This window comes from Vespula pensylvanica, chromosome 5, assembly GCF_014466175.1.
Source record: "Vespula pensylvanica isolate Volc-1 chromosome 5, ASM1446617v1, whole genome shotgun sequence".
In the NCBI taxonomy this organism is placed as follows: Eukaryota; Metazoa; Arthropoda; class Insecta; order Hymenoptera; family Vespidae; genus Vespula; species Vespula pensylvanica.
The window spans coordinates 6,208,710-6,221,460 of record NC_057689.1 but is presented as its reverse complement, the minus strand read 5'-3'; the positions used below and the strand labels follow the sequence as shown (position 1 = coordinate 6,221,460).

At 27.1% G+C, this 12,751-nt stretch overlaps 4 protein-coding genes across 5 annotated transcripts; 3 read left to right on the top strand and 1 right to left on the bottom strand.

The window, feature by feature from the left end:
* The first annotated feature begins 72 nt into the window (after nt 1-72).
* Nucleotides 73-4,045, top strand: LOC122629316 (ras-related protein Rab-30). Of its 2 annotated transcripts, XM_043812632.1 has the most exons (6): nt 73-290; nt 710-908; nt 1,115-1,198; nt 1,337-1,520; nt 1,616-1,767; nt 1,831-4,045. In XM_043812632.1, the coding sequence occupies exons 2-6, from the start codon at nt 822-824 to the stop codon at nt 1,939-1,941; spliced, it is 618 nt and encodes a 205-aa protein (XP_043668567.1). In that variant the 5' UTR covers nt 73-290; nt 710-821; the 3' UTR covers nt 1,942-4,045. The 2 variants fall into 2 exon arrangements, with proteins under 2 accessions (XP_043668567.1, XP_043668566.1); XM_043812631.1 differs by having other exon boundaries at nt 73-908.
* Nucleotides 4,046-5,626: 1,581 nt separating this feature from the next.
* On the top strand, nt 5,627-7,988 carry LOC122629553 (Krueppel homolog 2). The gene is made up of 6 exons (XM_043813090.1): nt 5,627-5,785; nt 6,213-6,374; nt 6,495-6,676; nt 6,801-6,868; nt 6,974-7,107; nt 7,180-7,988. Exons 2-6 carry the CDS (start codon nt 6,214-6,216, stop codon nt 7,391-7,393), a joined length of 759 nt encoding a protein of 252 aa, XP_043669025.1. The 5' UTR covers nt 5,627-5,785; nt 6,213; the 3' UTR covers nt 7,394-7,988.
* A 223-nt stretch (nt 7,989-8,211) lies between these two features.
* Nucleotides 8,212-9,620, bottom strand: LOC122629554 (40S ribosomal protein S3). Its single transcript, XM_043813091.1, has 4 exons — nt 9,501-9,620; nt 8,805-9,127; nt 8,526-8,713; nt 8,212-8,434 (listed from the first exon to the last, which is right to left on the bottom strand). Exons 1-4 carry the CDS (start codon nt 9,531-9,533, stop codon nt 8,253-8,255), a joined length of 726 nt encoding a protein of 241 aa, XP_043669026.1. The 5' UTR covers nt 9,534-9,620; the 3' UTR covers nt 8,212-8,252.
* A 203-nt stretch (nt 9,621-9,823) lies between these two features.
* Nucleotides 9,824-12,580, top strand: LOC122629552 (cathepsin O-like). The gene is made up of 7 exons (XM_043813089.1): nt 9,824-10,416; nt 10,665-10,803; nt 10,974-11,212; nt 11,387-11,535; nt 11,613-11,666; nt 11,979-12,247; nt 12,344-12,580. The coding sequence occupies exons 1-7, from the start codon at nt 10,195-10,197 to the stop codon at nt 12,385-12,387; spliced, it is 1,116 nt and encodes a 371-aa protein (XP_043669024.1). The 5' UTR covers nt 9,824-10,194; the 3' UTR covers nt 12,388-12,580.
* Nucleotides 12,581-12,751: the final 171 nt, after the last annotated feature.

The window sequence follows — 12,751 nt, the reverse complement described above, 5'->3', positions numbered from 1 at the left end:
CTCGCCGTACGTGTCGCTAGTAAAAAAGATATTTTCATGAGAGTGTGATTTTATCTCAGTGGTAAAAGAAATATAAATTTAAATGATTAATTATTTCGAATTAATCAGTAATATGGAGTTTCATATAATTTCCATATTTCAACATTGTATTTAGTATATAATGTTTTCGATGTAATAAGTCATCCAATGGATACATTTGTTTTATTGGCTATGATATAAAAACAGCTTTGAAAATAGCTTTAATTCGTATACCAAATAGTAATGATTGCCAATTATAAAATAAGAGTCAGGTTTGTCGGTTCTCTTCTACCGTGAATTTCATTTATCCAATCCAAGTATACTTTACTAATAAAAACACTTCTATCCGTCGTGTGTGCATTTATATCTTTGTATGTATGTATTGCATACTTACGTGCATATATCGTGTAACGCACGTGTGTGTGCAATTATAGAAAGCGCTCATTGAGATCTAGTAGTAACAACTATAGATAAAATAGTCGTTTTGACAGAATGGCCGAGTGTTCTAAACCTGTTGTAAGACAAATATTAATCGTTCATTTCTTTGAGTTGCACAGAATTAGAACACTGCAGTGAAATAATTAAATACAAACTAATTGTACATATTCGAATATCGTGATGCATTTTCATTCGTGATATCAAAAGGGTAGATATTGCGAAATTCTTTCTCAAAGTATGTTGTAATTCGAAGGTAACCGTCAAGGTAATCGGAAAGTGTAGAAAGTGCGCGTGTTATGTTTGCAAATGTATAGGTAGACTCGCTTTTGTAAAACTGTTTTGGGATAAACCACAGTGCAAATGTGATGGAGGACTACAAATTTCTTTTCAAAGTCGTCCTGGTGGGCAATGCCGGTGTTGGAAAAACTTGCCTCGTACGCAGATTTACGCAGGTATATTTTCTTATCTAAACTATCGTTCGCTCAATTTTCATTTACGTTCTTCGTATGACATCATCGAACTAACTTTAAGAAATGATTTCACTTCCTAAGTACTGAACAATATACTTACCAATCGCATATCATATGTTACGATTATTGCTATTTCGTAAAGAAAAGATAAAAAATTTATTTTATACAAATATCTTTTTGTTTTACAGGGTTTATTTCCTCCAGGTCAAGGTGCAACAATTGGTGTAGATTTTATGATTAAAACTGTAGAAGTAGAAAATGAGAAAGTCAAGGTTTGCATATACATGTAATATCTCATAATTAAATATAAATATATACGTAATATGTATACATATTGTATAAAAAATTAAAAAATTATGAATACATTTTGTATCTTGTATGAACTAAGTATATATTTGTTTTGATTATAGTTACAAATTTGGGATACAGCTGGACAAGAAAGATTTCGTTCAATAACTCAAAGTTATTATAGATCTGCTCATGCTTTAATTTTAGTATATGATATTTCTTGTCAACCTACTTTTGACTGCTTACCTGATTGGTTAAGAGAAATTGAAGAATATGCAAATAACAAAGTTTTAAGGATATTAGTAGGTAAATATAAAAATAAATTACAAAATATTTTGATATGTTAGTACATTGATAACAAAATTGATTGTAATATATTTGTTTTATTATATCATTTGAAGGTAATAAAATAGATCGAGAAGATAGGGAAATACCAACGCATGTAGGTGAAGATTTTGCACAAAGACATGGAATGTACTTTTTAGAAACATCAGCAAAAGAGGCAGAAAATGTAGAACGGTTATTTATGGAGATAGCTGCCGAACTTATGGATGTAAGTATTATTTTTCTTTCTTTTTTATATTTTTTCATTATTAAATTAATTATTTAATTTTAGCAAGCACGTAGTAAGGAATTGCCTAGATATGAAACAAATGCTACTTCCATAAATGGAAAAACTACATCAATTGGTGATACTAATAGTTGTGGTTGCAGTCGTTTTTCTTAAATATTTGTGGCAATCATATTATGTCATTTGTATGAATGCAGAACTGTCAGTTATTGGATATTTATATTATAGAATAAGATTATACGTTTTTCAACACATATATTAAATGCAATACTAGTCGATGTTTCACAGCTCAGACAATATTAATCTATTCGCACACTTGATATTATATATTAGCAAATAGCAAAAACACTATATACTATTTTAATTATTAGAGTGAGTTGATTTTTACAATGTTATAGTTAGTACTTTCTTCAATGACAGACTATCAGATTAGTTAAATTTTTATAAGAATACTCTTTGTCTGACTGATCTGTCATCATTTTTATAAGATTTTGGTTGCTTCAAAAGTACAAATAGTTATGTATGAATTTTGATGGATTTTTATAGAGAAGATAATGTTTATGCCCTAAAACAAAATACTGACAATTTTCTAGATTAATATCCAATGTGCAATACAGATGTGTGCTTACTATGCTAATTTAAAAATTAAGAATTAGCTTGAATATATAAATATTTAAATATTTCATAGAGTGCTCACGAAATATTAATAATATGATTGAGATAAATTTCTCTCTATTAGACATTGTTATAAATATAAAGAACACATGTTCTTCATTGTTTTATTACTGATATTTGGGTAATCAAAGTTTTGTTACATTTATTCCATATTTTAATCATGTTTTTTACATCATAGTTTATTATTAATTCTGTTCACGTATTGTTCAATGTTGTATCATAAAAATTATTTACAAAGTATTAATTTTTGCTGTCAAAGCTATCTATTAATTTGTTTAGGTCATTACTCTAGTCTCAAGATTTGCTTTTTTTACAGGTTAGATATAAGGAATCTAAGACTACTAAAATTTGTATGATCTTTCTTTCTCATTATTACATTAATCATAATTTATTTATTTTCTCCTGTTAATTCTTTTGTTACATATAATTTGTATAAATTGAGTAATACATATTTATATCAATTGCAAAAACAGAAGAATAAGAAGGGCTACATTTTTCTAAAGAGTACTATTAAATAATGGATTTATATATTATTAGATTGCTTTTTAAATGGATGATTTATGTGTTATATTGTTGAAAAATATTGAGACCAATACAAAATTATTTCATTTCATCTTATTTTCTAATATAAAGTTAATAGATTAATGCTATACAAATAAATCAGATCTTTAAAAATTTTACTAAGTTTGTCAATATCAAATAATTTTATTACTATAATAATATGGTATACAATTTTACAATGCATGACATAAGTGCATATTTGAGTAAATGCTAATAAATACATATCAATTTGTCATGTCTCCCAGGAATTTCATTAAATAATTTATTTTTATTCTGCATTTATTTTATTTTACACAGACACTATAATACATAGATGATATAGAAACTTTTATTTACATATATCATTAGATGCATTATATTGTGATCACAATAATTAATAGTAGATGTATCTATTACATGTAAACATGTGTGATGTCTAATATAGGCATTTCATTGAAAAACTTCTATGTATTTGGTATAATAGAAGTGTTTATATTTATCTTAAAAGTAATTCTCTTGTCTTATTTGTAATCAATAAATATGATATCATGATTATATTATGCCTACTATGTAAAATATGAGGTTTAATATAAATGTTTTTCATTATTGTATTCAATGCCACACTTTACATGTCATGTATGTATATAACATATGACAAATTACATAGTGAAAAGTTTGTATTTACAAAATCGAAATCAAGAATTATTGTAGAGCATACTATTAAATTATATCTTGTCTGTGATCAGAACCAATGTTCTTTTTATATGTATCTATGTATTTAAGTTCTTCTCATATTTTAATACTTAGGATCAAATTAAAAGTATATAACTCTTCAATTTATGTGTATTAATCAACAATTGTTATAAATACGACTCTGTTTAATGATTTAAAGGGATAGACTACTATGACAACCTGAAAAAAGCAGCTAATATATGTGTCAACAAATTCCTTTTTTTTATTTCAACATTTTCATTATGTGATTATGATACAACGATACTTTTATACATTTTGCTATCACTGTCACCAATATAAAACAAATATTTTACTTTATGTAATTCTTTAAACCTTCTAAATAGTTCTACTATTCCATCTAGCTCTATCTCTTTAGAATTGTTTAATGATTTAACTAAAATTAGATTTCTTAATAAATATATAATAAAGATACTGAAATATTTTCATGTTATAATATTTTTATACTGTTCTAATTATTTATTGACAAATAAATTAAAATAAATTCTAATAATTTCAGGTTAGAACAAAAAATATATGACAATAATATATCCAACTAAAAACGATAAAATTAAATAACATAGTGGCATATACATCAGTAATTATAAGGAAACACAAACTATAGCATAAACTATAACTGTAGCTACAAACTATAGCTTTTGACAAATTTATTCAAGAACAATTATTTCTTTATTTCTTGAACAAATACAATTAATTTCTCAATATGTAGAATAAAAACTCAACTTTATTAAAGTAATCAAAAAAAAAAAAAAAAAAAAAATTACACACTGATATAATATAAGAAAATTTTAATATTCATGTATTTTTCTAATGTAATTGCATATACTATTACCATGGTTTTTTATCCACGATTCTGAAATTATTAGTATTTATTTATCAATAAACAATTAGAATAAAAATATTGTAACATTGAACTATAATATGATATAAATAAAATACCTACTTTTTTAGAAATTTAGAATGGAAAGCTTTTAGCATTTTAACTTATTAAAATAATAACACTAATTTAAATCAACATTCTTTAAATCGTGAATATGCGCATCATATAATTTTAAAAATACTATTTGAATTTCCGCGCTTTTTGCTTTCTAAAGTAAACAGTCAAATGAGCAATAGAGAATTATATCCATTTTCTTATCTCTGTCATTGACTATTTATTAAATAGATACACTCACTTCGGCATTCACTATGTCATTGATTATTTATTAAATAGATATGGTTGTGTATATTTATGTTATAACATGTTGTTATTACAAAATATAGATTTATTCGAAATTTATAATAATATAGTCAACCAAAAAATACTTGCATGCAGGATAAATAAAAAATTGAAATCAATAACTATCTATAAATAATCATAAGATATTTTGGATCAGATTATAATAATATGCAAATTTTGTAAGTTTTCTCATATAAAATAATTTCATATTCATTACATAAGATAGTCTAAATGAAAGTTTATTGAAACAAATACTTGAAGTTAATTTAGAAAATTTATAACTTCTATTGTTAATTTATTCAGATCATTCTCTAATTTATATAGAAAAGTTATATATTATTATTAAATGTTTATCGAATTTGATTGAATAGAAAAAAAGCAAATAATTCTTTACTTCATCGTTTGTGGTTTATGTTCCACACTTTTCATTGGTTAGAATAAGTCGTCATATGTCATTAAATTTATTCGATCATATTAAAATCAATTATGGTACAATTAACTAGATATATTATAGAATAATTTGAAAGTATTATATGTAAAATTTACAATATGTAATATAAATATCTTTAAAATGCAATCGAAACGAATATACTTCGTTGATAAAGAATAATAACGAATCACTAGTGCGCCATCTATCAGAAAAAAAATGAACTTCAAAAACGATATTCAGCACGATTATACGGTTCTTCATCAAATTTACACGTAGATATTTTAGAGTACATACAAGAAACGTGATTGATCAAGGAAACTGCATCGAATCATTTATCCGATTAAGAGGAAATAATTTTCATTTTCTTATAAGGAATACACAGAAAGGTAAGTTTTACAAAAGAGACAAGTGCATCTTTTAAAGGTTTGCATATATTTGAGTTTCTATTAGAAACGTCGATTAGCATGAGAATTAATTTTTGAATCAACATATATAGATGATTACGTTTGTAAAAAACAAATTGATTTTCATATATTAGGATTTTATTTTGCGTATATAGGTTATTTGTAATTATCTTATTTGCTTTTTTATTTGTAATAATTTACTATCATTCGTGTGTATGTGTGTGTATGTGTATATATCTGTATATATATATATATATATAATTTATTATATTGTTTGTGTGTATTGGCTTTGTGTTTGGACACACAGACACACATATGTATATATATATGTATAATTTAAATATTATTATAATTTTCGTATTTATATTTATAAATATATTTTTGGTTTCTGTTATTTTATAATATATAGGATGGCAGATACTACAGGTTCAGGAGATTCATCACCACAGTTAGAAAGAGGATGGTTAGCTTTAAAACAACATGTAATCGATAATAAAATTAGAGCTGGATTATGGTTTACAAGATTACTAACTATGATATTTACAATAAGTTATATTATTCCAATATTCGGGTAAGTTGCTATTTTTTGTATCAAATAAATTTATTTTCAACAAAATTTTTGTTTTTACGTATAATTACAAGTATATTATTTCTATCATAATATAAATGAATAACTTTTTTTATTTTTTAGACACTCTTATAATATATATTACAAAGCTTTAATGAGCTATGCAGCAACCAGTGCATTGCGTCTTCACCAAAGACTACCACATGTACAACTTAGTAGACAATTTTTGGGAATGTTACTTCTCGAAGATTCTTGCCATTATTTACTTTATTCTATAATATTTCTTTATATTCTTCCAGTAACAAGTATCCTTTTAATCTTTGTTTTATTTCATATAATATGATGTATTATATTATTTATTACTTCCTTTTTATACCTGTGTGATACTATTTAAGACATGTTACATATTTTTCTTAAACCTTTAATTAGTTGTGCTTGTACCAATATTTTTGTTTGCAATGCTGCAATTTGCCAGTTTTTCACTCACATTACTGGATGTAAGTACGAAAACATCTTGTCATAGCTAAACATGCAATTATGTAAGAATACTACAAAGTCATTGTGAACGTAAAGTAATACATACTACTTCTTTCTTTCTTAAGTGTTTAGGACAGAATAGCTGGTGGGGAATTCGTCTTATGATATCTTTGGTTGAGTTTCAGTCTCATAAAATTTTGCGTTTTTGTGCATTTTCCGAAATCATAATTTTACCATATACAGTTTTTCTTATTTTCACGTAAGTTAATAATATATTAAATACAAAGTTTATAAACAGATAGATAAACGAAAATATTTTATTTATTTACAGAGGACGTGTTGGTTTGTTAACACCAATTATATATTATCAGTTCTTGAAATTACGTCTTGCATCACAAAGAAACCCATTCACGCGTAATATGTTTTATGAAATCAGAAGTATTTTGAATACTTTAGCCAAAAAACCTGCAGTGCCAGATATACTTCGTAAAATGATAGAAGGTTTCCTTTCTTTAACTCAACAAATGGCACCAGTACGTCAGTAATATTTTGATTTGATTCCCATTTTGAACATTTCAAGGAAACTGTTTTTGGATTGTAGGGTCCACATTTTTATAAAATTAAGTATAATGACAGTGAGTGCTGATGTCAACATTTTTGGTAATTGTGTATATTATAATTTAATAAATATATAGAATTTAAATAAACGAAAAATGTAATAGGTGCATCTAGATACAGTTATTAGTGTTATAAATGAAAACATCTATTACAAATATCTCATACATTTTACCATTCGAACGAGATCGAATCTTACAGTAATAGACATATTTAAGAATTGTCTATTATTTATTAGTATTTATCAAAGTGAACTTGTATGTTTTATAATCTATCATAAAATTTATGAATTTATTAATAGTTGTCAGAAATCAGGTATACTGTAGTTATATAGAGATATAACAACAATGCTGTCTAACTTGTGGCGTTATTGTAATTGTTACAAATATGTAAAATAAGTAATGTAAACTATATCTTTTAATTTTACTCATTCTTTACAAGTATTATCTTTCTTTAAGCATCTTTTTGTATATTTTTGTTGTTTGTGTATTCTTTTCCAATTAAATACATGGTTATGGTAAACAATTTTCCATGTAATTCTTTTTATCAAGCAGCTTAATATAAGATTAATATAAATTTTTGGTTTTTGTTACAAGATTTTGAGAATATTTTATTTAATAGAAAATGTAATTTTATTAGTATTTAGAGATAATACAAATCCTACAGTGATATGCAAAATATTCTGATTTTTCTAATTTTTTTAATGATCAGTAGTAAGGATTAAAAATATTGTACAGAAATCAAAACATTTCTTGTTTTATACCATTTTTATTTTTATTGTAATGTTAATTACACAAGTGGTGCTGGTTGAGGTATGTCTTTTGAGGCTTTTATTTCAGAAGTTGGTTGTAAAGGACGTACTTCTTCTTTTGGTTCAGCTATTGAAACATAATCTGGAAGAGGATCTTTTGGACCAAGTTTACCGTTAGGATCCCATGGTAACATAATTTTCACTTTGATACCCAATACACCTAAAATAAAATAATAAGAAAAAATATTGATTAATGTCTGATGTAAAAAAGAATATCTCACGTTTAATATTTATTCTAATTAGAAATATACCTTGTCGAAGAAGTACGTGACGAGTTGCAGTGTTTACATAATTGTTTGTTGGTTCTCCTGAATGAATCATTAAGCCATCAACAAATTTCATTGATTTTGCTCTCTGACCACGTAATTTCCCACTAACAACAACTTCACATCCTCTTGCTCCTGATTCCATGATAAATCGAAGAACACCATAACATGCTCTAAGAAATAAAAATTTTAATTTATTAATATATGAAATAGGATTAAAGTATAAACTATAAATAAACTATAAACAACTATTCGTAAACAAACCTTCGTACAGCAAGTCCACCAATCAATTTATATCGAAGCGACTCTGCTTGTGCAATAGCACACAAGCCACGTTGTGCTACTTTTTCAGCGTATAATTCAACATTTTGTGGTTCTTTGAAATTAAAACGTTTTTGTACCACAGAGGTCAATTCTCTGATTCTACGGCCTTTTTCTCCCAAAACACTTTGTGTATGTGTAGCTAATAGGATGATCTCTGTACGAGTTGGTGTTACACGAACTTCAACACCAGAATATCCATCTTCTGCAAGTTCACGAGTCAAGAATTCATTGAGCTCAGCTTTGAAGACTCCATCTCCTACAAACTATAAATGTAAGGTTTAGTATATTGTTGATTCTTGACATCAGTACAAAGATAACCTAAAAATTCACATTTTACTGGATAAATATAACGCTTTAATGAAAAGAAAAATATAATTAACTTGGATGTATCTACTTGTAACACCAATAAAATATTGTGAATATTTTTCTTTTTAAGATTAGGATGAAAACTTTCAATAGGTGACAATTTCATGAAATATCGAGCGAACAACAATTAAAAATATCCATGGCATCCACTTTTCTAGTATGTTTCACTGTTATATATTTGCACAAAATCTTATTTTAACAACATTTAAGATTACGGGAAATATTATATTTTCAGATAATATACATTAGAAATCACTATAAATCACAAACCTTCTTTTTCTTTGAAATAGAACGAGTACCCATATTTAACGGCGACGCCACGAGAGAAGGCAAGAATCTAAAAGACCGGACTGAAAGCGGAAATAGTAAAACTCTCCTACTCAGTAGTCAAATCAGCATTTAGATATAAAAAATATTATTACAGAATCATTAGAATTTAATAACAATGGGCTTTATAATTTTAAGAATTATTTTGTTATTAATTAAAATTTTGTTAGATATAATTGCAGTTTTATTGTTGATTAACGATAGCAGTTTCAATTTATAAGCCTAACTAGTATATGAGTACATAGTTCGTTGAGAAGAAATAATATTAAGAATGTTCAAAAATACGTGAAACATTGTATCATCGTTAATAATTTATTATTAAAGCGTGCATTTTGTAAAAATATGTTTCTTTTTGGAATATCATCGCCGGTACTTTACGGTTCAATCAAATATATCTCTCGTTTGATTTAAGAGGTTATATCGAAACAACGTCAATCGAATTTCATGTCAGTGTCAAAGTGATATTTTCGATTTTTATCGATATACGTAGTATACTAAGTCATTGTTCTTTAATTATTTATCAATAAATATAATGAGTAGTTCTACGGTCTTGAAAGTATTATCGACATAAAAACATATACTTTGTATTGAGTCGTGTGATTAAAATTCGTTTCGTTCAGTCGGTCTCAAGTTTCTGATGACGGGATTGAGTATTATGTGTTGTGTTTCCGACATGGAATGGAGAACAGTTGCAGTGACGATATTGGTAGTGACACTTTGTTTTTTTGCCATACCTATTCGCGTTGGCCCTGACAATAATAGTGAAGATATTAAGTTGTTCGAGAATTATGTCGCGCGGTATAACAAGTCGTATAAAAACAATCCAATCGAGTACAGTGACAGATTCGAGCGATTTCAGGTAAAAGATAAGATGTATAAGTTTCATCTTATCATTATTTTTTGCTTGTATTAATTCTTTATCGATAGACCAATTTCCCGCGATTTGTTTGTTTGAATTTTATTCTTATAATTTCCCGCGCTTACTCATCTTTCCTTCCACCAATTTCGAATACGCCTATCGCGAATCTTGGAATTTTTTTTTCTCTTTCGAATTGCATCGATAAGAATTCGATTTTCAATGTACAAATAAGAATATTACTTTTTCAGAGATCTTTACGACATATCGAGAAAATGAATGATTTACGATCGTCGCAGAAAAGTGCTTTATACGGACTTACGAAATTTTCTGACATGTCGGAAGATGAATTTCTACAGAAAACCCTTTATTCTGATCTATCGGAAAGAGGTGAGATTAGATCGAAATAATAATTGTTTTCGACGAAATGTTTTATTTCGGACAAATTTGAGAATATCATATAAGGATTTTTTAAGACGATTATACGTATCAATAAAATTCTATGTATTTTGCAATAAAAAGAAAAAATTTCTTTTTTTTTTTTTTTATTTATCGATCAGGAAAAAAGCACGTGAGCGCGAGTTATCATCGGGAACATCGTAAGAGAAAAGAAAGGAATCACTTAGAAAAAAGAGCTGCAGGAATACCATTGAAAGTAGATTGGCGAGAGAAAGGTATAATTTCTCCTGTAAAGAATCAAGGATCCTGTGGTGCTTGTTGGGCCTTCAGTACTGTCGAGGTAGCTGAATCGATGTATGCCATAAAAAATGGCAGTCTATATTTGCTAAGTGTACAAGAGGTAAGTTACTGAACTCTTTAAAAAAATTGATAATACTTCCCCTACCACGATAATAATATATTGTTTTGTATGTTGCGGACACTTGCGGCGATCGATTCACTAAGTATATAATATGCTTTGCGTCGTTTGAATGTAAATCTACCTTATATAATATTTAATTCGCAATACTTGTAGATGATTGATTGTGCAAGGAATACTAATCTCGGATGCGAAGGTGGAGATATTTGTAGTTTGCTCGCGTGGTTGAAATTAACGAAATCGCCGATATTACCGGAATCTAATTATCCGCTCACGCGAATGACTGACATGTGCAAACTAAAAGGGTATATTTTTAAATTAAATAATATTGACGTAAAGAATCCTGGTAATACGATCGTTATTTAATATTCATATATTTTAGAGCTATCGCGAAAACGAAAGCAGGTATCAAGGTGATGGATTTTACCTGCGACAGGTATTTGAATTTTTAATGTAACTTTTGTTCGTTTTTATTATCGTACGCTCGAAAGAATATATTTCGAAACAAATGTAAAGATTCTAGAATTTCCAGCGAAGATCGTGCAATAGTTATACAATCTTAAAGAATCGAGATATATATATGTAACGCGTATTAGAAAAAGATTTCATTATATAAGTTGACTGTTTAGCATGTTTGTATAATACTGAGTCTAATCATAACGTTTATGAACTCTTACCTTTATTCGATTCTACATCCGTAAGCACACGGCTTAAGAGTGAATAATATTTATCTGATAGATGATGTTAGCTTTATAGATTCAGAAGAGGAGCTTCTGATAACGTTGGCCACACACGGTCCTGTGGCTGCCGCGGTGAATGCATTATCTTGGCAGAATTATTTAGGTGGTATAATACAGTATCATTGCGACGGTGCTTTTACCAGTTTGAATCATGCTGTACAAATAGTAGGTTATGATAAATCCGATACTATACCGTATTATATTATCAAAAATTCATGGGGACCAACGTTTGGTGATAGAGGTTACATATACATCGCTATTGGCAGCAATCTCTGCGGTGAGATGAAAATACGGATTGTTTTTACATCATTAATATTTGTTATAAAAATATAAAATATAATTTATTATTTTTCTTTTTTTTTTATATTACCAGGTATCGCTAATCAAGTTTCAACGCTGGATATCATTTATAAATAAAGGAACGTATAATGATGACGTTAGTTCATGATAACCATACTTACATGTATGGTATTTATCGTTAACAATTAGTTTTTAATGTGCCTGACTAATTTGTGATTGATTATAAAGAATAAATTGAAATATATTTATCATACGAATATATTTGATCAGTATTTCTGATCAGTCTTGGTAGAGGTCGCAGAGTTCATACATACATACATACATACATATATATATATATATATATATATATATATACACACACACACACACTTTATTGTATTAATTAAAATTAATAACTAAGCTGTTTCGAGCAATAGCGATCACTTAAAATTTTAGGATAAAATAAAAGTTTTATCTAGGATAAATGAAAAGTCAAGTC

What these genes read in the sequence shown, in the direction of transcription:
- LOC122629316 (XM_043812632.1), top strand. Translation starts at nt 822, where the DNA reads ATGGAGGACTACAAATTTCTTTTCAAAGTCGTCCTGGTGGGCAATGCC. An exon ending in AGTTTTAAGGATATTAGTAG is followed by an intron (nt 1,521 to 1,615) that starts GTAAATATAAAA and finishes TATCATTTGAAG; the next exon opens with GTAATAAAATAGATCGAGAA. An exon ending in TAGCTGCCGAACTTATGGAT is followed by an intron (nt 1,768 to 1,830) that starts GTAAGTATTATT and finishes ATTTAATTTTAG; the next exon opens with CAAGCACGTAGTAAGGAATT.
- LOC122629553 (XM_043813090.1), top strand. Translation starts at nt 6,214, where the DNA reads ATGGCAGATACTACAGGTTCAGGAGATTCATCACCACAGTTAGAAAGA. An exon ending in TTATATTCTTCCAGTAACAA is followed by an intron (nt 6,677 to 6,800) that starts GTATCCTTTTAA and finishes ACCTTTAATTAG; the next exon opens with TTGTGCTTGTACCAATATTT. An exon ending in ACAGTTTTTCTTATTTTCAC is followed by an intron (nt 7,108 to 7,179) that starts GTAAGTTAATAA and finishes ATTTATTTACAG; the next exon opens with AGGACGTGTTGGTTTGTTAA.
- LOC122629554 (XM_043813091.1), bottom strand. Translation starts at nt 9,533, where the DNA reads ATGGGTACTCGTTCTATTTCAAAGAAAAAGAAG. An exon ending in CTATTTCAAAGAAAAAGAAG is followed by an intron (nt 9,128 to 9,500) that starts GTTTGTGATTTA and finishes TTACATTTATAG; the next exon opens with TTTGTAGGAGATGGAGTCTT. An exon ending in TCACGTACTTCTTCGACAAG is followed by an intron (nt 8,435 to 8,525) that starts GTATATTTCTAA and finishes ATTTTATTTTAG; the next exon opens with GTGTATTGGGTATCAAAGTG.
- LOC122629552 (XM_043813089.1), top strand. Translation starts at nt 10,195, where the DNA reads ATGACGGGATTGAGTATTATGTGTTGTGTTTCCGACATGGAATGGAGA. An exon ending in ATTTGCTAAGTGTACAAGAG is followed by an intron (nt 11,213 to 11,386) that starts GTAAGTTACTGA and finishes CAATACTTGTAG; the next exon opens with ATGATTGATTGTGCAAGGAA. An exon ending in GACATGTGCAAACTAAAAGG is followed by an intron (nt 11,536 to 11,612) that starts GTATATTTTTAA and finishes CATATATTTTAG; the next exon opens with AGCTATCGCGAAAACGAAAG.